The sequence below is a fragment of the Silurus aristotelis genome, assembly GCF_946808225.1.
Source record: "Silurus aristotelis genome assembly, chromosome: 13".
Taxonomy (NCBI): Eukaryota; Metazoa; Chordata; class Actinopteri; order Siluriformes; family Siluridae; genus Silurus; species Silurus aristotelis.
The window spans coordinates 24,031,539-24,055,984 of NC_139586.1; the positions used below are offsets into that span (position 1 = coordinate 24,031,539).

At 36.6% G+C, this 24,446-nt stretch overlaps 2 protein-coding genes across 3 annotated transcripts; one reads left to right on the forward strand and one right to left on the reverse strand.

Moving 5' to 3' along the window:
- Positions 1-925: 925 nt before the first annotated feature.
- On the forward strand, positions 926-6,687 carry timm13 (translocase of inner mitochondrial membrane 13 homolog (yeast)). The gene is made up of 3 exons (XM_083559494.1): positions 926-1,176; positions 2,260-2,328; positions 4,368-6,687. The coding sequence occupies exons 1-3, from the start codon at positions 1,057-1,059 to the stop codon at positions 4,464-4,466; spliced, it is 288 nt and encodes a 95-aa protein (XP_083415620.1). The 5' UTR covers positions 926-1,056; the 3' UTR covers positions 4,467-6,687.
- tmprss9 (transmembrane serine protease 9) lies at positions 4,634-24,206 on the reverse strand. Of its 2 annotated transcripts, XM_083559142.1 has the most exons (17): positions 22,467-24,206; positions 20,925-21,070; positions 19,900-20,072; positions 19,303-19,430; positions 17,774-17,841; positions 17,490-17,677; positions 16,343-16,384; positions 15,223-15,336; positions 14,167-14,332; positions 13,370-13,644; positions 12,099-12,241; positions 11,123-11,390; positions 10,196-10,312; positions 9,899-10,067; positions 8,502-8,770; positions 6,972-7,108; positions 4,634-6,070 (listed from the first exon to the last, which is right to left on the reverse strand). In XM_083559142.1, exons 3-17 carry the CDS (start codon positions 20,033-20,035, stop codon positions 5,909-5,911), a joined length of 2,382 nt encoding a protein of 793 aa, XP_083415268.1. In that variant the 5' UTR covers positions 20,036-20,072; positions 20,925-21,070; positions 22,467-24,206; the 3' UTR covers positions 4,634-5,908. The 2 variants fall into 2 exon arrangements, with proteins under 2 accessions (XP_083415268.1, XP_083415269.1); XM_083559143.1 differs by lacking the exon at positions 16,343-16,384.
- Between the last annotated feature and the right edge of the window lie 240 nt (positions 24,207-24,446).

The following is a 24,446-nucleotide window of genomic DNA, read 5'->3' on the forward strand; positions in this document are numbered from 1 at the left end:
TCAGGGCCGATCCTTGATGCAATTACTTAGTGACATGATACTGTAATTTAATTTGTTAATTGTAGATACATTTTTGAAAGATCACTTTACTACTTTGTCTTTTTTTTTTGACCGACTTGTTTCTTTTCTGGCATGCTTAAGAGGTTGTTGTGTTGATTTTGTTTAATGCAACATTGAGGTCTACAATTTGATTCGTATTTTAGGAAGTAAATCCTCATAAATAAGCTGTTTTTGGCTTTTTACTAACACGTGTCTTGGTATCAAGGACTAGTGGATCTTTGAGCCTACATTCAGTAACAGAGTCAAATACTCCCCATCTAGTAGGGATGCAAATGGTTGAAAATTTTCTGGTAAATTTCCATACATTAAAAAAATATTCTAAGTTGGAAACTTACCAGGAATTTATAGGAACTCATTCGAAATTTACATAAACATACATAAACATATATAATATATATTTTGTTTGGTCATTAGCTAAATTCATGCAAACAGATACAATGTTTTTTTTATTAAATTTTTTATAAAATTTTTATTTTGTTGCACAATAGCTTACAGACAGCACAAGGAAGTTTTAAACATAAATTTGTGTAAAGTTATTTTGTGTACACAAATGATGTGTGTTATGGAGGAATGCACGGTGCATGTAGGGGGCGTGGCCTCAGTAAACCTGCAGTAAGTGTACTGTGTGCATGTGATTGATGAATGTGCAGGATAGAAATTCCACTGAAATTGCATTAAATCTGGTTGTTTGAACCAAAATTATCCTTCGTTATCCCATAAATTTCCGTTAAATCCCAATAAAAGTTTCCAATCTTAAAAATTCCTGAAATTGTGCAATTTTGGCCCTAGTGTGTGCGTCTCTGCCCTATAGCATCTAATGACTACATTACCCATCATCCATAACTACTAGGAACCATTGTCAGTAGCGCTTCCGGGGGCCGCTCAAGGTCATTCGGGAAACTGTCACATGTGTACAGTCTGTAGAGCTCCGGGGGGAAGTGTGGCTTTAGATTAGTTTATTCTCCGTTATTTGTTCAAAACTAAAAAATTTAAACAATGGATAGTTTTGGATCAGATTTTACCTCTGGATCAGGAACTGGGAAGATGGACACGGGCGCCATTATGGAGCAGGTGAAGGTGCAGATAGCGGTGGCTAACGCTCAGGTGCTGCTGCAGGTCAGTACACCGGTTAGCTTAGCTGCTAATCTGGCTAGTCTGGATAGAGAATGTTTTTTTTATTTGTTCTAAAATATTACATGATTTTATTTTAAAGTTACTTCAAATGTTGTAAAAGTCTTAAAGCTCCTGGGTTTTAAGGCTGACGAATAATCATTTGTGTGAACATGTTAATGGGTGCATGCTGAAATCATTGAGCAGCCATGCCTTCCTTAATGAGATCAATCAATAATAAGATCAATCATTAATAAGATCAATCATTTTTCATTTTCTAGAAATCAAAGCTTCACCACAGTGGTATTAGTGGTCATTGGGGGTTAATATAAAAAATAAAGAAATAATAATACATAAAAAAAAAATGTATGTATATATATATATATATATATATATATATATATATATATATATATATATATATATATATATATAAAATGATTTGCTTGTTGTGCTAGATATATTCTTTATATTAAATATATTTTACTGTTTACTAATTTCTTTACCTGTAACTTTGTGTGATGATCCCCAGAGGCCTAGAGAAGAAAACCAGTGTTTCAGAGAGATTCTTTTTCTTTTCTTTCCAAAACTTAAATTTCTGCATTTAAATGTACTTTAAAAAATAATGTCTTGCTCCACAGTAGTAGCTTGTTAGCAGTAATCACGGTTCACTATAGTGTATGTTGCAAGTTCACCTCACCGGTGCCTTCACCATTTTCCCCACTTTTCCTCGCCATGATTCCCTCACCATGAATTCCTCTCATATTCCCTCACCATTCTTGATAATCAGTATTTCTTTATTTTCTCGCTATAACTTCCTCCCCACTTTCTCTCACTACTTTCCTTCATGTTGGAAGTCGATTTGAGGCATATTAAGGCATACAACACTCATATCTAAATGTCTTGGCATTAAAGACATCTCTACTTGTTCTTAAGCTTGTACCTATTTAAATAATTTTCTCTTTCTGTAATTATAAAAACAAATAGAAAGCTGTGTTTTAAAACTGCATTTGTATTACTAGATTATTGATACATTTATTTATCAGTTTTTTCGTTTAAATCGTTGATTGAATATTTGCTGTATTTCAGAGAATGACGGATAAATGCTTTAAGAAGTGCATCTGTAAACCGGGCAGCTCGTTGGACAATTCAGAACAGGTACAACCTGTGGTTTCAACTAATGCATTAAACACTAACTTGTACACTTATTCTTTATGTGGACGCATGCAGAAACCTGACCATCGCAATTATACAGTCCCTTGTGAAAGTATTGAAACAACAAGAAGACGTGTTTTTGTTATTCACTGAAAACATTTTGAGAGAAATAATGAAAAGGAGATAAAAGACTAGAATTTCGGCTATAATTTCCTGATATTTATATCTAGATCTTTTAGACGTCTTTCATATCAGACCACCCGGTTTATTAGTTGAGCAAAAGGTTGCAATACTACAATATCTGCATCAAGTCGGCAAGCCACTGACATCATCAAACTATTCGATTCCTCCATTGTGATCCTTTTCTAGGTGTATCACTGCAGCTTATTTCAATTCTTTTTTGTTTTGTGGGGATTCTCCTTTTTACATTATAAGTCTGTTAACTGAATTGGTCAGTCTTTCATGTTTTTCTCCACTGATTCAGTCCATTGTTGAGTTAGCAGCTTGTTTTTGTTTTTTTTGGCAGACAGAATGTTTCTGCAAACGTTTGAATTTATTCTGTCGCTCACATCTTGAAATAAATCATCAATTAAGATTTAGTGAACCTTTTCAGGAGCAAGCCATTCTGTGCTAACTCCCTGCTTTGGGAATTAGGCTGCATGTTATGGATCATACGCAGATCCTTTCCTTCTCTACATTATAGCTTTTCCATTAGTTTAGCAAAGGGTTAATCTTGGTTACAGAACCAATTATTTTTGTGATCTCTAATTTGGCTTTCCAGTTCTAACTGCTCGAAAGTGGTTTGGATTTTTTTGTCGAACTTATATATTTCTGTTTCTATATGTGCGGTTTCAATACTTTCAGAATGATGCATATTTTAGCCATCACACTCGTGTTGCTTCTTAAATCTATTGCTATTAAGGTGGATGTGTTTAATTCTTTAGATTGTCTTTGTATGCTGTAACATTAAATTTTCCTTCCACATGAACTGAGGGGCAAAAAAAACCAACCTCCATTTATACTATTTGGACAAAAGTATTGGGACATCTGACTTTTACAGCCATATGTTGTTCTTCCCTAAATTGTTACCATCAAGATTATTTTATACAATGATTTTGTATGCGGTTAAATAAAAGATTCTCTTCATCGAAACTAGGAGACTCAAATGTGTTCCAGCATAAAAATCCCCCTATAAAGATATGCTTTACATGGGTTGGAATTGAACATCTTGCATAGCCTGCTATATTTTAATATAGAGTTAGCTCTGACTGAAACACCTTTGAGTTTAATTGAAACACTGACTGCACCCCTCAGGTTTTCTCACATCATCTACATCAGTACCTGACTTTACTAACACCCTTGTGGGTCAATTAGAACAAATCTCCACAAACACACTCCAAAATCTAGTGGAATGTTTTCCCCAGAAGGGTGGAGATTATTATTAGAGGTCGACCGATAGGCACAAATAGTTGATTGCTGGAACCGTCGGCTATCTGAAAAAATTCAATAAAAATACTTTTTCCAGCTTCGGTCATACTTTCATTACGAGAGCAGCCTCTAGAGGCGAGTCACTGACACTGCATGTTTTACACGCTAAACTGCGTGCTGCATGGAGAGCGCTATATTGTATTTATAATTTATTAATTAAGATATTGATATTTTCTTTGGCACATTTTTAGGATTCAGTAGCTTTTTTTGTAATAAAGTTCAGTACTATATTACATGGAGTGTTTGTTTTTTCTTATACAGTATCCATTTTAAAAATCCAACGCAGGTATCGGTAAAATCCATCGGTCGACCTCTAGCTATTATAACAGTAAATGTGGAATGGGATGTTAAAAAACATGCAAATATTATGGTCAGGTGTCCACAAAGTTGTTAGGATGTACGTATATTTACATACAGTATGTTATTAATAAAAATACACTCTATAATATACACCCTCATGTTAGAATTGATCAAACTTAGTATGTATATCATTTGCTCATTAACTTTGTATGCATCTAAATATTGGATTGATTGATTAATTTATTTGATTGCAGAAATGCATAGCCATGTGCATGGACCGGTATATGGATGCCTGGAACACCTGTTCACGCACCTACAATTCGAGACTTCAGCGTGAACGAGCACGTATGTGATGCATGCGTTCCAGTTGATGATCTGCCTGGTCGTCACATTGACCCCTGCATAAAGAGGCTTTGGGCTGAAAACACAATAACCTTGAAGCTGAAAGCCATAAGAGAAACCAAGAGGTCATGAGACATTTTTCTTCATTTTCTTCATAATTGATGGACATTTCGGTTGGTTTTACAGAATCACCACATAAGCTTCAAACCGTAAAAAGTTATAGGTCTAGAAATGGAACGAATCGAGTCCGATCAGTGTTTCAAACCATGTTTCGATAACCCTAAGCGATAAGTGAGCAGATTGTTAGTCAGACCTAGCCTGTGAGCACAGTGGCGCTCCTTCAGCCGGGTTTGTCCTCGTGTGGACACTACACCGTCCCGCCGGGATCGCCAAGCCGTCTCGTCTTCCCGGCCCCTGCTCCACAAACCTACTTGCTTTCACCGTGGACAATTCAGGAGCGTCTCTCTCTTTTATAACGGCAGCCTCTCCGCAAGGACGCGCCACGCAGGCCTACTTTCTTACCCGCGCCGAAACAAAATGCAATTGTCGCAGGCGGATCCTGGTTTGTCACACAATCTCCTGACTACAAAAGTGGGTTTGTTAAACGCTGATCACTTCACCATGGATCCTGCAATAAAAGCAGCTTACATTGTGTACGAATGTCAGATTTCTGGGAACAGTCTTCTTTTGCCTCATTTAACCTTTCAAACTACAGCACAGACACCCTCGGGAATTACACTCGGGAGTAGTTATTAATCATTCGGTTTTTACAATTTTCACTGGTTGTGAACAGAGATGAATGGAGTCAAGTAATTTTATTGAACATTATTAACCTACAATTGTCATGTTTCACCATTTCAACACAGGATGTTTATACAGCAAACATTTCTATTATCTTACTTATCATCTATCTTTTTTTTTTTTTTTTTAAGTAAACAAATTTTGTGATATCCAGGTAATTGCATACATTAAATGTAATTAAATCTTATAATTCTTATAATTTAAATTATTGCCACCCCACTATAAATACAAAAAGGCACCCTCGGTAAGTAAAGCTTCAACCTGTGTAGTTGATGCATACATTTATTGTCATTTTTACTTCACAATTATTAGATCACAGGTTTTCAATATGAACATTATTACGTGTCCTTATGTTTCTGGTTATTATTTGGAAAGTAGAAACGTCTTGGGACAAAGAAAAATGTAGCTAAACACACTTCCAGTTGGAATTCCACTGATTGCTGGTGAGGTCGCAGCTGTGATTCAGCAGCTACAGTAATTACCAATCAATGTATGAGTCTTTAAAGCACCTAGATTTACCATTTTCAAGGCCTAATAGAGTCCGAGGTTTTCATTTTGGCATAAGCAATAATAAATATACAAAATAAATATGCAACTTTTCAAGTAAGTATGCACAAGTAACTGGTGAAAGTCCGTACGAAGGTGAGCATCTTTAAAAAGGGAGGTATGTAGATATCCATTCCCTGACAGCGGTGACACGCGTGTACACCCCGGGGAATCTGTTTCGAGCGCAACCTCGACCCCAACTGGTCACGCCAGCTATAAACCACCGGCCCCTCGGCTCACGGCATGCTAACGGACCTCCGGAATCGCCCTGCGAAGAAAAGAGCAGACCTACAGTCATCCATGTGTTTCTCAGTGTATGATATTTAGATGCAATTAGACATACAACTAGCTGTAAACCCAAAGGTTTGATCATTGACAGTGGTGGATTAAGTACACAAACCATGTACTTGAGTAAAAGTAGAGATGCACTCGGTAAAATATGACTTATGTGCTCTCTTTAAACTTTCACTTGTGTCAAAGTAGAAAAGTATTTGTATTTTAATGTACTTAAGTATCCAAAGTACTATGATTTATTATGGCTATAATGTTCCTATTATAATTTTTGTCACAAGACTCTGCTTAATCAACTCAGTTTATGTGAAAAGACTCTGTTAATCAACACACTGATCTATTAATAGAATAAATGAGTCAAACACTGATATCTATTCAAATTATCATAAGCTTAAAACCTTTTTTAACTATACTTAAAAAACAAACAAACAAAAAAACGCTAAAATAAGCCCCTGGGTGTTGTGGCGTATTCGAGTCAGGAGTTGCGTCTCTCATTTATTATTCTCAATGTTTTGTTTGCTGTTGAACTGATGCTGAACTGCGTGTTGGTGATAAATATAAACCATCAAGTGGCAATAAAAAACAATCAAAACAGAACCAAGAAGCTCCATCCGTTTTTATCCATTTAAATAATAAGGAACGACTAATTTCGCAAAGTGTAGTGGAGTAAAAAGGTTAAAAAAAAAGGTATATAAGATATTTGACTTTGATATGTGAAGTTAAAGTAAAAGTCTCCCCAAATGAAAATACTTCAGTAAAGTACAGATATCCGAAAGAGCTACTTAAGAATTACACGTACTTTGTTACTGTCCACCACTGAACATTAGGTCATGTGAATGATGAAAAAGAAAACTGATGTCTAATCAGTCGAGTCTCACCAGACACGTATCAATGCCACCTTCCATAGATCCAGCACACATCATGTTGGGAGTCAGTTTTCTTCCGTAGGACTGCTGACACTCGGATTGGTCTATTATACCAACCTGAGCTTTCTGTAACTGATTAGTTAGCTTTCCTGCATCACAAAGAAATAAAATATTAAAATTTCTTCCACACAGAAAGGAGAATGACTGTGATTGAATCGTGTATGGCACAATTAGTGATTAGCAAAAAGCAGACAGCAAACAATACTTAATACAGTAACATGAACATAAAACAGAACAAGAAGCTCAATGCTAACACCAAACACAAGATAGGTGAGAAAAATGAGCATGTGACATCACTCTGTTACCAACTAACATTTTCCTAGTGAACATTATAAGGAATGACACAAATAGCCACTATTTAAACAATGGAAAGAAAAATGTAAAAAAGTAAATTGTTCACTTATATCCCTGATTATGCTAGGTTAGACATTAGGTAAGTAATTTCCAGAATCTACAAGTACCACAAAGGGAATAAAATTGGACTGATGAATCCCTAGACCTAAGTTTTCTGTGCAAGTGTTTTAAATATCAGTAATATACACCAACCAAACATAACATTCTGACATTCTAACGTTAAAACCGGTGAAGTAAATACCACTGATTATCTCTTAATCATGGCACCTGTTAGTGAGTGGGATTTTTAGTCAGCAAGTGAACATTTTGTCCTTAAACCTGATGTTAGAAGCAGGAAAAATGGGCAAGCGTAAGGATTTAAGCGAGTTTGACAAGGACCAAAATGTGATGGCTAGCTGACTGGGTCAGAATCTCCAAAACTGCAGATTTTGTGGGCTGTTCCTGGTCTGCAGTGGTCAGTAGCTATCATAAGTGCTCCAAGAAAGGAACAGTGGTAAACTGGCCAGTTTGGTCCGATCCAACAGACGAGCTCCTGTAGCTTTAACTTCTGAAGAATTTAATGCTGTTAATGCTGCTGTCTGGACCATTTTGGCAGCAGAAGGGGGAACAACACAATATTACTCAGGTGGTCATAATGTTATGTGTGATTGGTATAGAGTCTAGTAGGGTGTGAGGCAAGATAAATAGAGCTAACCAAGAACAGATGAAGAAACTAAAATAAAATCAGTCACACTTCTTCAAGATTATAGTAAAAACTCATTCACAGGGATTTGTACTAATATTCTAATAACTTGAAAATTTCTGTGAGAGGTTTCATTAACAATTATGGAAGAAGTCTTCAGTGTCAGTGCTTCATTGTTTTTGTGTTTTGGAAAGTGTTCAAAATGTATACTTTGCAGCTGCAGCAGCAAAAAGATGATGAGTTAGATTGTTTTGTTCCACACAATTTATCTAAGGTTCCTTATCAGTTCTAGATAGTATTAATCAGTATTCATAACTATTATCTCATGAAACCCTTTTAAAATTAATGTGGTGCTGATGAAGCTCATATGTTTATAAATCATCTTCAAGATTATACCTAAACACCAGTCACATTCGGGAAAACTGCCAAGAAATGTACTTTCTTACCATCTTCCCTCATTGAGCCCCATCCCGTGATGTAACACTCTGTGCCTGTGAAGAAGCTGTGTGTTGGGGAGGGCAAACACAGTGTCTGGATGGTGTAGGAGCTCGGTGCTGGGATCGAGAGCTGCACCAGAGCCACATCGAAGTCCATATTGCTGCTGTTGAAGGCAGGATGCAGGATGATCCTCTGCACTGGGATGACCAAAGCTCCCAATCCGGACCGGAGTACCGAGCCTAAACTTGCCGTCCAGCCAGTGGGGTTTAACTCCTTTCTGATGAACAACACAATGTTTTTAAAAAACAAAAATGGAACAAGATCATAGCCCTGAATAAGCACATACTTAGCTTTACCAAATAAACTCTGGACTTGTATTGTAGTGTCTGATCTGAATAATATATTAAATTTGCACCATTTGGCAGCTGCTCTTACCCAGATCAACAATTATTTTATTCATGCTACTGAGCAATTAATGGTTAAGGGCTTTGCTCAAGGGCATAGCAATTGTAGCTTAGTGTTGCTGTGAATCAAACTCATGAGTTTCCAATCAGAACCCCCGAGGCATGTCGTCCCTGCAAACTGAAAAATAGAGGGACCAGTTGAGCAGTGTTTAAGGAGAATTGTGGCGCAGGGTGGGGTAAAATATGTGCTATGAGAAAAGTGGTGTGCTGGTACACTTCGGGCTTTGTAGCCTCCAAGCACCAGTGTTCAACTCCTACAGGGTTGATTTTTTTCATCATCATCTTCATAGTCTCTTTAGAAACAACATCTGATCTTCGAATAGCATGCAGATGTAACCATGGATATCCTTCAGACTGCACAAACTAACCTGGCAATTTCCTTAATGTCTGTTATTTTTTCTTCTGAATAAATTAAGTTTCCTATGTAACTGCTGCAGTGTCCATTTTTTTACTAATTATAACTCAGTGCTGATGCGCCAAAAGACAAAGAATTTCCTTATTGCTAAATTCTAACCTTAATTAGGAATTAAGCAAATAATCCAACATCCATTTTATTCAAAACAGCTAAACATTTATCGCACTTTAATCTCGTATTGCTATGACATTATTCTCAAAATATTTCGACTTTACTCTCAGAATTTTGACTTTAGTCTTCAAATATTTCGACTTCAATTTCGTAATCTTAGATTTTTTTTTCTTCATTTTCTTTATTTTTTTAAATGCCACTAAAATGCTGTTATATCTTACTTTTTGAGTCTGGTTCCTCTCAAGGAACCAGGACCATCAGTGACAACCCTAACATTTAAATCCCAAAATCTCAAGGACTAATTCTAAAGCTCCTAAAGATCATAGCTCTTAAAGATTAGAACATTTTATGGGTGACGCAATTCGCATGAATTGAGTGTTGTATGAAGTGTGTTTCTGTACTTCTCGAAGCGTACTTGCTGAAGCAGTGAGCAGCTGTAAGGAGCCATTTACAGTGTATCAGAGTGGCTCCACAGCGATGTAAACGCTGGAACTGCAGACTTGCCACCCATGGCCACTCCCCTCGACAGGCGCTTACACCTCCCACAATTCTCTGGGGGGGGAATTCAGGTCTCTGGCCACAGTCTGAATAAAGAAAACTTTGGGTCATGCAGGGTTTTATTCTTATGTAAATCAACAGTGTTTTGAACAAATTTTCCATGCACATAGACTCATTACTTGATATAAATGAGTGTAAAAAGTGCTTTACTGACTGCAGTCCTTTTCATCGGCTTCATTAGAGCAGTCAGCCACTCGGTCACACTCAGGATTGATCTTGCTGATACACACTCCTGCACCACAGTCAAAGTTTCCACTGCAGTTTACAGCTCCTAAAAACAAGGATAGTTGTTAAGCCTGAAATTCACCAATTAGGTGGATCCTTTGCCCATCCTGGGAACACTTGTAATGAGGTGGGAATACACCCTTGATCCACACTCACATTAAGGGGAGATTTAACTTTGAAAATCTGCTTACTGGCATGTTTATATTACGGTGGATGAAAAATCTAAACCAGAGAACATGCACAAGATCTGCACAGACATTAACCCAAGCTCAGAATCTGAAGGCTAGAAAATTAGCTGCTGTTCCACCTCTTAGCCTTAAAACTATACTAAAATGCAGTGGCAGAAAGTTAGCTTACTCTTCATAATTTTATTTGTCACATTAAAGCACAGTGAAATTCTTTACTTCACATATCCCAGCAGAAAGCTTGGAGCACAGGGTCAGCATGATACAGTGCCCGTGGAGCACAGAGCATTAAGGGTTTGCCCAAGAGTGGCAGTTTGGCAATACCAGGGCTTGAACCCCCAAATATTCCCTCATCATCCCGTTATTTCTCTCCAGAGGTAAACCAGGTAAATCTCTGACACTGGAGACTCCTTCCATGAATGTTAAATAAACTTTTGCTTACACAAATAAATGTCTCCAAAAACTTTACTATTTCAGCGACTGTACACATTGCAAGCACAAATAAAGTTGTTTCTATAGAAACTATAATTATTCATAAAAAAAAAATAAAAATAGGTATATAATATTAATCAACAGCTTCTGACCAATCAGAATCCAGATGTGGCATTTTTATAATGCAAAGGCATGTATTAGAGCATAATTATATATTTAGTGCATCATCACATTCTTACCAGTTGTAGTATTCCTATCAGACACCAAAGGAGTTGATGTGATGGCTTTAGCACGAAGGACTGCAGTGTTTGTTGCGCTGGGAACCGTAGGTCTGTACTGAATGCTACTGGGCTCAGCATGGCTCAGGATCCATTTGCGGAGCGCGGTGACCCGGGAATACACTCCAGGCTTATTGGTTTGTGCGCAGCCTGCTCCCCAACTCACTATACCTGCCAGGAAGAAGCTGTCAGGACTGCCTTCACACACCAGAGGACCTCCTGAGTCTCCCTGTGGGGCAAATTGATGGTGTTTCAAACAAGACAGTGCTAATATGACTTAGCTGCTAAACGTGCCTATAGTTAAGCAGCTGTTTATTTATTTATGATCCAACATGGCTTTTGAAGTCACTTTTCTTTTACAGCAAATCACATGTATTTTTTTTTTTTTTTACATTATTTAGCTAAAAGCAGCTCATCAGATCAGATTAGCTAAAAGGATAGAAACATTACTTGAGTAAGCAAAGACCTTCCACAAATGAAATAAAGATTAAAAAACAGAATGATCGAACATTATGGCATTTGGCAGACCCCCTTATCCACAGTGACTTACATTTATCTCATTAAAACAACTGAGCAGTTATAAGGATTGTTTAGGGGGCCAGAAGTGGCAGTTTGGTGTGGCTGGGATTGGAACTCATAACCTTTGAGTCCAATGCCTTGACCACTAAGCTACCACATCCCCCCAGCATAGGAGCATGTGTTCATACTCTAAATAAGTTTCAACGGTCTCATCGGTCATCCCTTGTGCCACTAGTCAAGCAGACCTATGACACATAACTATGAAACATATTTTTAGTCATAGACTAATCACTAATGTTTATGCATTATAATGGAACTGTCATCAATCAGTGAAATCTCTGGAATCCTATACAACTTCATAAATCTTCAGATTTCCTCCTGAACTAGATCATGAATATGGACAATAATGAACAGAAACCTGGCAGGAGTCGACTTTTCCCTGCAGGAAGCCGGCACACATCATGTTACTGGTGAGGGCTCCTCTGTATACTTTGGAATTGTTGCACACGTTGGAATCAATGATCTTCACTGAGGCCTTTTGAAGTGTGGAAGGCAACGTTTCTGTTCACAAACACGTAGGGATACAAAAAGATATAAAGCTAACACAGAAAGCAGGTTTTCAAATAAATGTTAATGCTATGTTAGCTTTTATTTGACATTAATTTTACTTCACGAGTAACAAGGATAAAGTTATCTAGTATCATGAGGAATATTCAGTGTAACCTCCTCATACGTTAACAGATTAGCATGTTTTGCTAGTTGGTTATAACTGATTATACGTTAATAGAAAGGCTACCTATTGATTTTGCTCAGTTTTAGGCATCCCTAGCTCAATGAGGTTGGTGTTCGCGTAGAATTTACATAATCTTTACATAATAGATTATTCGAATGTTAGTCTACTTAGTGTTTTGATTTATTTACACAATATTTAAATAGTTAGCCCATTGTGTGCAAGTTGTTTAACGGTAAACAGTCAAACATAGCAGGCCTTTTTACATTAGAATATGTAGTTCTGTAATGTTTATACTATTAGGGGATGGTATATTGTCATAAATAACAACAAAAACTTTATATGATGAAAAAATATACCGAATTTTGGCCTTATTTTACATGTAGGCTAAAACACTGCTTGAAAGACTATTTTGCATTTTTCCTTACCAAATGACTGAACCCTCACACCACCAAGTACACGGTTATATTGTACTTAATCCCACCATCTTTACATTTTTTATGTTGGTTTATTAAAAGCTACAATCATCTTCTTCTTTTTCTTCTTCTTCTTTTGGCTGTTCCCATTAGGGGTCACCACAGCAGATTCTACTGATATACCCCATGCCCTTCTCTGCACATGTCCAAACCATCTCAATTGTGCCTCCATCATCTTGTCTCCAAAACGTCCTACATGCGCTGTTCCTCTAATAAACTCATTTCTGATCCTGTCCATCGTCGTCACTCCCAATTAAAATCTCAACATCTTCAGCTCTGCTACCTCCAGTTCCACCTCCTGTCTTTTACTCAATGCCACTGTCTCTAATCCATACAACATCGCAGGTCTCACCACAGTCCTATAAACTTTCCCTTTCACTCTCACAGATACTACCACATATTAAAAGCTCTGATAATGGAGAAAATTTAGTTTGCAATTTGCACATGGGTTTACCCTTAACCCATTTATATTACCCCACTTACTGCTGTCCTGTGAGGTGGCTCCCCATCCAGATACGATGCAGTCTTGTCCCGGAGTGAAGACGTGAGACGAGGATGGGATGCAGATGGGCTGGATGTAAGGAGTGAAAGTCAGAGGCTTCTCCAGCTCCAGCACGCTCACATCGCTGTCTGAGTTTATGGGGTTATAATCTGGAGAGAGGATCAGCGTTTTGATGTTTACAGTGAAGGCTCCTTTCTCCATCCCACTCACTGAACTGGCTCCAACCAGCGCCGTCCAGTCCCTTGGGTTTTTACTGCTACAGGGAACAGAAGAGAGGCATTTAATATACTAAACCTGTAAAAGAATTCATGTGTGGTGTAGAGGGTATATTGTTCAGCGGGTTGGGGATTGATTGTATAACTGAATGTTTGAGTGGTTGAGGGCTCAATGATTTAGTTTTTGAGGGGTTCAGATACTGACTGATTGTAGGCTTTAGTAGCTGTTACAATTAGCAGTTTATTAATTAGCGATTGAGGGTTAGTGGTGTAATGACACTCTGGCTTAGTGGATAAGTGATGTATTGGTTAGTAGTTCTGTGGTTTAGCAGTTTAGTAGCATACTGATTGGCTGAGTGGTATATTGTTTCAATTAATGAGTAGTTAAGAGGTTAAATGTTTTAGTTGTTTTCGACAGTGCCTGGCAGTTTTAATGGTTCATTGGTTTAGCAGTATTTAGCAGTGTAGTTGTTGAGGGGTTTGGTGTATAAAGATTCTATGCTTTTCTGGGTTTAAGAATTGAGCTGTTAAAAGGTTCATCTGTTGATTTCTTAAGCACTTACCTCTCAAAGCAGTGCGCAGCGCTGACCAGCCAATGGCGGTTGATGATGGAAGCGCCACAAGTGTGACTGCCGCGAAGTCTTAGACTGACCTGCCAGGGCAAATCACCATGACGGGCATTTCCACCCCCAACAACCCGACTGTCCACCACCAGTTTCCTGCCACACGCTACTCATTACAAACACAATGGATTAAAAAAATATTATTTTGCAGTATATAGTGAACACTCCACATAAATGGTTTATTAGCAGTCTGCTACAATGGCTTACGACCACACTTTTTTTTGCATGAAATAGTTCTGCATTTAAGCCCCCATCACTACACAGTACACCTCAACAATGATTAACCTACAATGAAAGGACGCTTTCACTAACATTATTATTTTTAATCCATTAACATGGATTCAAATGACAATTATTTAAGTCTAAATAAGTATTTCTTTAAGTATATTTTTATGTACTGTATAGAACAGTTGCAGTGAAGTCATTTTGTATTTTTTTTTCAAGAACATTTCTGTACTGTATGTAGACATTTTTGCCCTGAGGACATACAGAAGATGTCCAGATGATATGAGAGCATTTCAAAAAGTTAAAGTATAGATCTACAAGGTATAACCAAAAATTACCATATTTGGGAAGGAAGATGCAACTTTGGAATGAATACAATATAGAATGTATAATGTAAACTTCCTACTTCTTTAATTTTGTGCTTTGAATATAGAAAACATTTGCACATGACAGTATGTACTATAGATAAGTAGTAGATTGGGTAGATAACTATACTAAATTTAATACAGATTGTCAACAATTAAGATAATTTAACATAAATTATTGAACATTATTAATATAATCACTATTATCACACTAAACACATTTGTGAATACTTGGTAATGAATTCAGAACAAACTAATGATCATAAAAAGTTTTCATCATTTCTTTTCATTACATTTTATAAAAAAATTTCTGCATGGTGATGTGGAAATGCACTTCACATAGAGCAGCAGATGATGACCTGACCAGATAAAGTGATAATATGTAATATGATAAGAAAATGCTCACAGCAGTATGCCTCGTCTGACGCATCAGCACAATCCAACACGGAGTCGCATTCAGGATTTGGTTTAGTCACACACTCTCCACTGGCACAGGTGAACATGTCATCAGGACATCTACCTGGTATGAAGAAAATTGTCATGCTGTATAAATAAATCTTATGGGACATGGTATAATATTTCCACTTTTGTTATTAACTTTAAAGGAGACGTTTGCTATTTTTAGCGCCCCCTACTGCATGCAAGATAAAATTGAATGTAACTCCAGTTTAAACACTGACTAGCTTTTCTAAATGAACTCCACCTCCTTTTGATTAAAGTTTATATGATTTGAAAGATGAGTTTTCCTGTTCTATCTCAGGGTAGAGCTGATCTCTGTAGCTGGAAAAATGCAAACAGATGTCTGTTGTGAAGAATTTATCCAGAAGAACCAATCACTGTTTTTTAAGGTACAACAATTCGTGGACATCTGGCCATAATGCCTCCAACTTTGTGAGTCCAACAGTTTGAGGATAAACCATGTATGGCTGCAAAAGTGTTATGTGTCCCAAAACTTTTGTCCATATATTGTTATGTTCGACTAGCACTACAAAGAAAATAAGATTTTTTTTTTCTCTTTCAACTTGATCGTTTAAAATCAGAAGCTGTTGATCAACTTAATATTTTTAATCTTTAGGAGTAAGAAGTTTGCGCTTTGTTTCTCGATAAATCATTTTATAGCAGTCAGGTGACAACGTATAGAAGCATGAAGTGGGTGGAGCAACTGATATGTATACATTAAGCAGAGTTTATTTGGCAAAAAGAAGTATGACACAGAGTTACAGGTCTATTTGTGTTCCTGATGTTTAATATTAATTTCCAAATATTGGCAGCTACTTGCAGTTTCTGAACCAATCACAGATTTGTGGTGCTGAAAGATAAAAGATTTGCTGATGACCACAGATTTTGATTTCCCAAATAGACAACAGCAATTGGAATAAGTAAAAGATTTTTTTTTTCTCATTCTGATTCTATAAATACAAATGTTATCATTTTAATGGGACAGCTTCCAGGTCGAGAAAAAAAAACAAGACAAACTGCACCTTTAAAAGAGTTTTGAGGAACAGTATAATGAAATCCATTCTCACTTTCTTTAGGGTCGATTACATAGTATGACTTTCCGCTAGAACCTGAGAACAGATAAGCAAAGAATTATAAAATATACAAGAAATAAACATATATGAGCCTGATTCCTGTTTTATCATAGATTATCATACAAGATGCATTCAAGCTGCCAGCATATGAAGTGGTCTATGCCTTACTGTTACACCCCCCCAACACACACACACACACACACACACACACACACACACACCCCTATTAGCTCTGTCTTTGGCTCTCTACTGTCATATAGGTGGAGTCACCAGTTAATTGTAGTAAAGGCCTAGAAAAAAGGGGACCAATAAAGAGCAAGAGCCTGACCAGAGGAGGTGGAGCCTACAATTTAAAAGCAGTAACCTGAAGCACTGCCTGGGAGGAAGAGGAGGAAGCGAAGTGTTTGCCAGTCGCCCTGTTTGAGAACAGGTAAGAATGTGTGGACACATATATTCCACCACATAGGTATCATCATTGTTTAGACACCATAGGATAGATGGCATGGTGCCACCCCTTGTATTTTTCTGACAGTGTAGCCTAGTGTAGTCAGCTATTTTGTGGCTGATTGTTAGTTAGTTAGTTTAGCTTTCAAAATAGTTGTTCTCTTGCCTGTGTGGGTCTAGTCTTCTTGTCACTGTTGAACAGCATTGTGTTCGTTACACCATTACACTTGACCATTAAAAGCAATAACCACTCTAATCCCTTGTCCTACTATTTTTGTCCAAACAACCTGCAACAACTACATTGTTATAGTTCCTACACTCCCTTGGGCCAAGACAATAATGTACATTCGGTGCCTAACTAAGTTGAATTGAATAAACTGCTACAAAAATGTGCATATACAGTGGCTGCAGAATTCTGTAAAGAAACATCAGTTTTACATTAAATGGAAGGAGTCAGTGTCCAGTGTCATTTCCAGTGTCATTGCTTTGTAGCGTTGTAAAAATATAATACATTTTTCTGACTTCTTCCATAGAGGAAAAAAACAGGAAACTAACTTATTTACAATATATGTGATATATGTAACATGCAAAAAAATTACGCTGTCACTCTTTAATGAATAAAAGATTGTAGTCATTTGCAGAGAAACTTAACAGAAGCAGATGTATAAAGGTTAATTGTTCCAGAACTTGCTTTTACCCAGAGGTACGATGTTTTGAATTTTTCCAAACTCAGGAACAATCAGCGGGTTTGGAGTGACCAAAGCCTGAAAGCTGTAGTGAATCTGCTCCTGGAAGAAATTCTCACTGTAGTCTGTAAACTGTACTTGAAATTCGGCCACTCTGAATACCAAACGAAGCGTCGCCATCACGTTATCACTGATGTTCCTGCAAAAAAATCGCAGAGGCATGCAGGATAAAGGACGCTTCCCAAATGTCTATTGTTAGTATGTTCTGGAAGTATAAATTGTCGATCACACCTACCCGTATGCAACGATATGGCAGGAGACAAAATGGGATGCAATCGATGAGGCCATGAAAATATCGTGCATCTGTAGGGAAAGAGGAAAAGTATTCAGGGCTGATTGTAACAATAGATGTAATATAATAAAATTGTCAATTTAATTAAAAACAAATTTTTTTCAAGTTTTCTAATTTGAGCACCATTACATTATACTTAATATGACAGCAACTACATTTCAATCTAATGAATACTTATTTTTATTAGAATGCTTGAAAAAATACCTTGCTCTGTTATATACAGGTAGTCCCCGTGTTACGATGAAGACGTGTTCACATGACCATATCGTAACTTGAAAATATCGTATGTTGAGACATGGCCTAGCCTACCCAGGAGTCTTAAAGAATGGTATCTGTATGGGCTAGTGTGCTGTAATTTGTTAATAGTAATCTGGTGATGTGGATAAAAAGAGAGGCAAGAACTAAAATTGAGCTTTAAAACACCAAAAACGTCGAAAAAACCCACACTTTAACGCCGAGGTAACTGAACTCTGTCGACCGCTGGCGAGAGTAAGGCATCTCACGTATCGTCCCAACGTATCGTACGAAAATGAAAATGTCACCCGGAAATTTGTTTTTTTCGTATCGCAATTGTCATTGTAAGATAGAAAAGTTTAAAAACCATGAGAACGTTCGCCTGCATATTGACGATATGATGGAAAAATGCACAAAAAAAAACACAATGAAAGAAAATAGCTAGTTAGCAATGTCGGAAATGTGTTCTTATGAAAAGGAGGCACAAAATCTTAAGTGGAATAATAATTAACATATAACGCATTCACAAATATTTTATTTGTTCTTCTGCTGATGTACTTTTGGATAAATTTTAGTTACTTCAAACATTTTAAAATAAATATTTAGTTGTTTTTTATCATTTTGAAATGTTTGCAAATCTTTACACGAATAAATATTGCAAATGATCCTGAAACTGTGTATATAATGGAAGACCAGGAAACTCAACATTAATTGGAAGCAGCGACTTTAAACGCTGGATTCTGATCGACCAGAAGCTGTCGATCAATTTTTTTTTTTTAATCTTTAGGAGGAAGAAGTTTGTGCTTTGTTTCTCGAGTATTGTGAAGAGCTGCATTTTTTGTCCCATTCATATTAAAATAGACAAAAAAAAGAGAGGCTGCTGAGGGTAGGGCTGTGGGCTGTTTATAGCTGCTATACAGCAAGTGATTTTGTTTTGTTTCACAGATGTTCCGCAACATTAAATGTAACTATAAACAGATAAAACGTATAATCTGTCAAGCAAAAGATTAATGCTGGCATTTTTGGGTGGTGAAACTAAAATCATTATTAAATTCCTTTACCAGCATGCGCCTGAGTGTTTTATTCCTTACACAGCCGTGCCGTTTACATATCACTAAACCCCTCAGAAACCTGATAGAACATCTATAAGGTTAAATCCAGGGTACATGAATTTTATTTCAAAATTCAAAACAACCAGATTAAATAAAACTTTACCTTTTTCTTTGTGCTGCTCCTACCTTTGTTTCCAAAGTGGCTGTCAGGATTAAAAAAAATGCAGACATTTTATCCTTGAGGTCAGCTTTGTACTGTAGGCCTTTTAACTCCACCGTGTCCATGAAGTAATGCTCCTTCTGCACCGCGTACACTGAACGGGATCAACAGAACAGTTTATCACCTACTAACATCTGTAATATTCATCACAAGATGAGCTAGACAAAAAATTTAAAGCTGGTACTTATTTTTCCAAATGTTTTTCCAAATGCCATTTTTTGCTCTTTTTTCTACTTCTTACATATAAAGTAATAAAGGAATAAAGTTAAACCATGGTGACCTTTAATTTGGCCTAGCTGGGCCAAAGTATGTGCATCTAAAAATGACACTATGTTAGCAAAACTGGTCAGACATAGCCTGTTGGGAGTGGCTTAACTCTGAAGGCGGAGTTGTACATTAAAATGTATACTAGTAAACTATACTGAGGTTCTAATTTCTATATATCAGTTTCAGTATTTCATTATTTTCAGTATTTCACTATATTTAAAGCAGCACCTGACATTTCCAGCATATACGTGCATGCAGGTCAATAGCGAACTTTTTTTTTGCACAGTGGCACTCACCTATCATGACACCCACAAAAGCACAGATGAGGAGGAACACCAAGATGCTGTACAGTGTAATGTATCTGCACACAGAGGAGGACGATGTGGAAGGAGGATCAGCCTCAGGCCACGTACTCTGCTGCTGCTGCTTCATTGCTTTATTAGTCCTCAGAAATCTGAACCTCTGAGACCTGGAACCACAAATAAATTTCAGCATACTACAGTTTCATCCGTATCTTCGCAGCATTGTTATGCTGTCTGCTCACACACCCTGCAACCCACTAACAGTACTGATACTATTTCAGTTCCATAACAATGCAAAAACTAAAATAATCAGTTCTGAAGGAATGATTCAGTACAAAAGTAAATGTACACAATGTTTTCTTCCCTCTGAGTTTTGTCTGTTAAGACAGATATATTTGCTCAGTAAAGAATTAAACACAATGACATGATGGGGTGATGAAGAAGAGTACTGAACCACTGATACATTTAATGTTGTGAAAGTCTGAAAACAGCCACTTCCGCAACAATGTCTATATTTTATCTGTCTTGAGACAAACATTTCACAGCAATAGTTGTTATAGTACTGAGAAACTGCAAAGCCTAAATTCATTTGTCCTAAACATGTTGGGGGAATTTATTTAAATTTGGAGACTCCTTTCCTAAATGTTAAATAAACACAGCTTATTTTAGCTTGTATATATTGCAGCTTGAGAGACATATCAAATGCAGGACTATTATCACTAGATTTTTCACAAGTTTTTTTTTTTTTAAGTTGCTCAAGACATCTAAAAATGACACTGTGTTAGCAAAACTGGTCAGACCTACACTATATGGACAAAAGTTTGTGGACACCTGACCATTGATATGGCCACACCAGATTCCTCCACAAACCTCCACTCTTCTGGGATGATGTTCCACTAGATTTTGGAGTGTGTTTGTGGAGATTTGTGTTTATTCAGCCACAGGGGTGTTAGTAAAGTCATGTACTGATGTAGGTGAGGTGAGGAGGTCTGGAGTGCTCTCAGTGTTTCAATTCATACCAAAGGTATTCAGTATGGACGAGGTCAGAGCTCTATAGCAGGCCACTCAAGATCTTTCACTTCAACCCAACTTCAGTCGAAGCTTAACTTCATAGAGCTGGCTTTGTGCACAGGGGCACTGTCATGCTGGAACAGGCTTGGGTCTCCTAGTTCAAGCAAAGAGCAAGTTTAATGCTACTGCATACAGAGACACCCTATACACTTGTGTGCCTCTAACTTTGTGGTAAAATTTTGGGGAAGAACCACCATACTTTTGTCTATATAATGTATTTACTGTATACAACAAATTATAATGGATTTTACATTATTATATGTTTTATAAAAAAATACATTACAGTACATATAATATATATATATATATATATATATATATATATATATATATATATATATATATATATATATATATATAATTAGGTTTTTATATATGAATAATCTCTCTGATAGTATATATACAGCATGCAAGGAGAAAAAACAAGACAGCTCTTGTAGCAAACAGTTATAGGGTGCTTGTTGTAAAAAAATAAATAAAATAATAATAATAATACTAAACATTCCTTATCATATTTACAATGCTATAATGCACAGTAAGGACAAATAATGACTTATGACTTAATTATAACATGACATGAATGTGTTACTCTTCACTACTCACTACAGCATGCATCATCTGCAATATTGTATTTATTTATATAAGTTATATAAGTTTTAAGTTTTATATAAGTTTTACAATTATATAATTACATTCTGCTTTTTAAATTTTTTTAATAAAATACAAATTTTAATTGTAAATTTTTTTTACACTGTTTGTGTAACCTGCTGCTGCTGTAACACAATAACTTCCCTCACAGGATCAATAAAGTATATCTAATTCTATGTCTAATACTTTCATAGAAATTAGTTTTGTTCAGATTATAAACCAATTGACCTGTTGTTGTTTTTTTTTTGTTTTTTTTATATTTATAGATAGAAGCGTGTGTATAATTCAGTTTGTTGATAGTGCACGATATGGGAATTGTTTTCCTTAGTGTCTCTTGTCCTGAGGGGGATACAGGATATCAGTGTCATCAAAACCGCGTGACAATTTGGCAAAATGTATACACTGCAAAAAATGGCATTGTAACATTAGAAAACACCTGAACAGAGTCCAATGCAGATTGTATATTCTATGATTAGATTACAATTAAGCAAATATAAGATTAAATGTTATATTTGGATTATTTTGTAATTAAACTAAGCAATTTTATTAGATTTCAACCAGTTTTTATTTCCATGAATTAGTTCAGGTTCAATGAAGTGCAACAAAATCCTAGAAAAAGAAACACACAATCAATTTGATTGAGTTCAATATGATTTCATTTGCAGCACATTGGGGTGAATGGAGAAATGTTTCAAACAATAAAACAGTCTGAAAAAAGATTAAACATGGCAGAACTCTTACACACGATCGAACACCCTCTCAAGAGTAAAAACATGTCATTTATTTTTTATTTATTTTATTACAAATGTTTTGAGATCTTCAGAGAAATAGATATTACTCACCATTGGCTGAAGCTCGAGAGTGAAGTCGACACCTTCTTGTAAAAAAAAGAAGTGGTGAAACTCTAAAAACCTGTCCCTGAAGTCCAGCCCCTCTCCTGGGTGTGTAAGATATCAGATCAGATATCCACCTCCTCCCAGCAGCCTGACCTCCAACAGACACCTATTCAGCTCAGATGAAGGCACAGGAGCATCTAACAGCTTTTAAAACACTTAATGGTTTAGTGCTATCATTGTGAGGACCATTAATATATTGACGACTGTAGTTTATTTATGCGATGTTGAAACCTGAATCTAAATGAAAGCTGAAATTTTTTTTCATTCATTTTTGATGACTGGAGTGTTACTACCTCTATCTCACTTTTTTTTTTGGGAGGTGATAGAAAACCCCAGAAAAACCCACAGGTCACAGGTAGAACATGTAGAACTCCACCCAAACTAATAATCTAAGATCTGCTTAAACCTGGAAACCTGAATTATCTGATTATTGCTCCAAATGTCCATATTCTGATTTCTAATGTAAACTATTTTCAACTCAACTCAATTAAACTCTGAATCTATACAGTTTATTACCTAAAAAATGATGAAACGACACTATAATGAATGAATATTCGGTGTGTCCCAGGTGAGGATGGGTTCTATTTTTGCTAAATCGGGTTCCTTTCAGGGTTTCTTCCTTATAAGGTCTCAGGTCATCATCATCGGCTGATTTACAAATTGAAATGATTCGTCTATTTATTTCTGAAAAGCTGTTTTGGGACAATAGATAGTGTCTTTCGTTAAAAGCGCTATACAAGTAAAATTGGAATGAACCGAACTCAGGAACTTGAGCATCTATTGTTTGTTGGGGTCTTTGGTAAACACACCTGGTGTACAATAATATGAATAGCATTTACATTACAATTATGAATTTGGCAGACAATCTAGTTGATAGAACTTAGAGCTGAGGACATGGTAGCTCAGCGGTTAAGTTGTGGGATTTGGAATTTGGGTCAGAAGGTTGAGAGTTTCAAACTAATGGAACATCATGATAGAGGAGTGAAACATTTTGTAACAGCAAATAGGGACTAGATCTAAAATGAGAAATCACATACCAGTCTTATTGTCAGGTGGCTACAACCATTTGTCCATACCTTAACTGGTCTTGCTCTGGACATCTATTTCTGAGCTGATGCACTATAGAAGAGAACTTGAAACGGGTATGAATGTATTCGCATTTATATTTACAGCATTTGGCAAATGCACTTATTCAGAGTGACTTACAATTATCCCAATGTCTACATAACTGAGCAGTTAAGAGTTGCGGGTTAAGGGACTTGCTCATGAGCCCAGCAGTGACTACTTGGAGGTGCTGGAATTTAATTCATGACAATAAAAATGACAATAAAAAAGCCTCTTGACTTGACCTTCTGACCTCAAAACCACCACTGAGCTACCACGTCCCTAAGTGTGTGGCTTAAACAGACATCAATTCATCCTATACATACAAATAATGTACTTATATAGTTACAAGGACTTTGTGAGGACATTTAACACCACATTTGCCTTAGGATGCGTAATCCTTTCTGGTCCTCACACAGGGCTTAAAACAAAACATGAGTACACACATGCAGGGGTGGAGTATATTTAAACAAGTGCTCAAATAGCTTACTTTATTAATACCTCAGTTCATTGAATGCCTTTTAAAGCTTTTAAAAGATTACCATTTACACAGGATATGTTTATAAATTAACTGTGTGCCATTTTTTTTAACCATCCAGTGCTCTCTGGATGGTTCTGACAGCTGAAAGGATTATTGGTGTTCCTCTGGCCACTCTTGAAGAACTCCTGAAGGGGTTTCAGAAAAACACACTGGGTCCCTCATATCCAAGTCATATACTTTTTTTTTTGTATAGCACCGTATTTATAGGACAGCCAGTCTACTTTATGAATATTTAAATACTCTCCTCATTGTATAATAAAAATATGTACAATACTACTTAC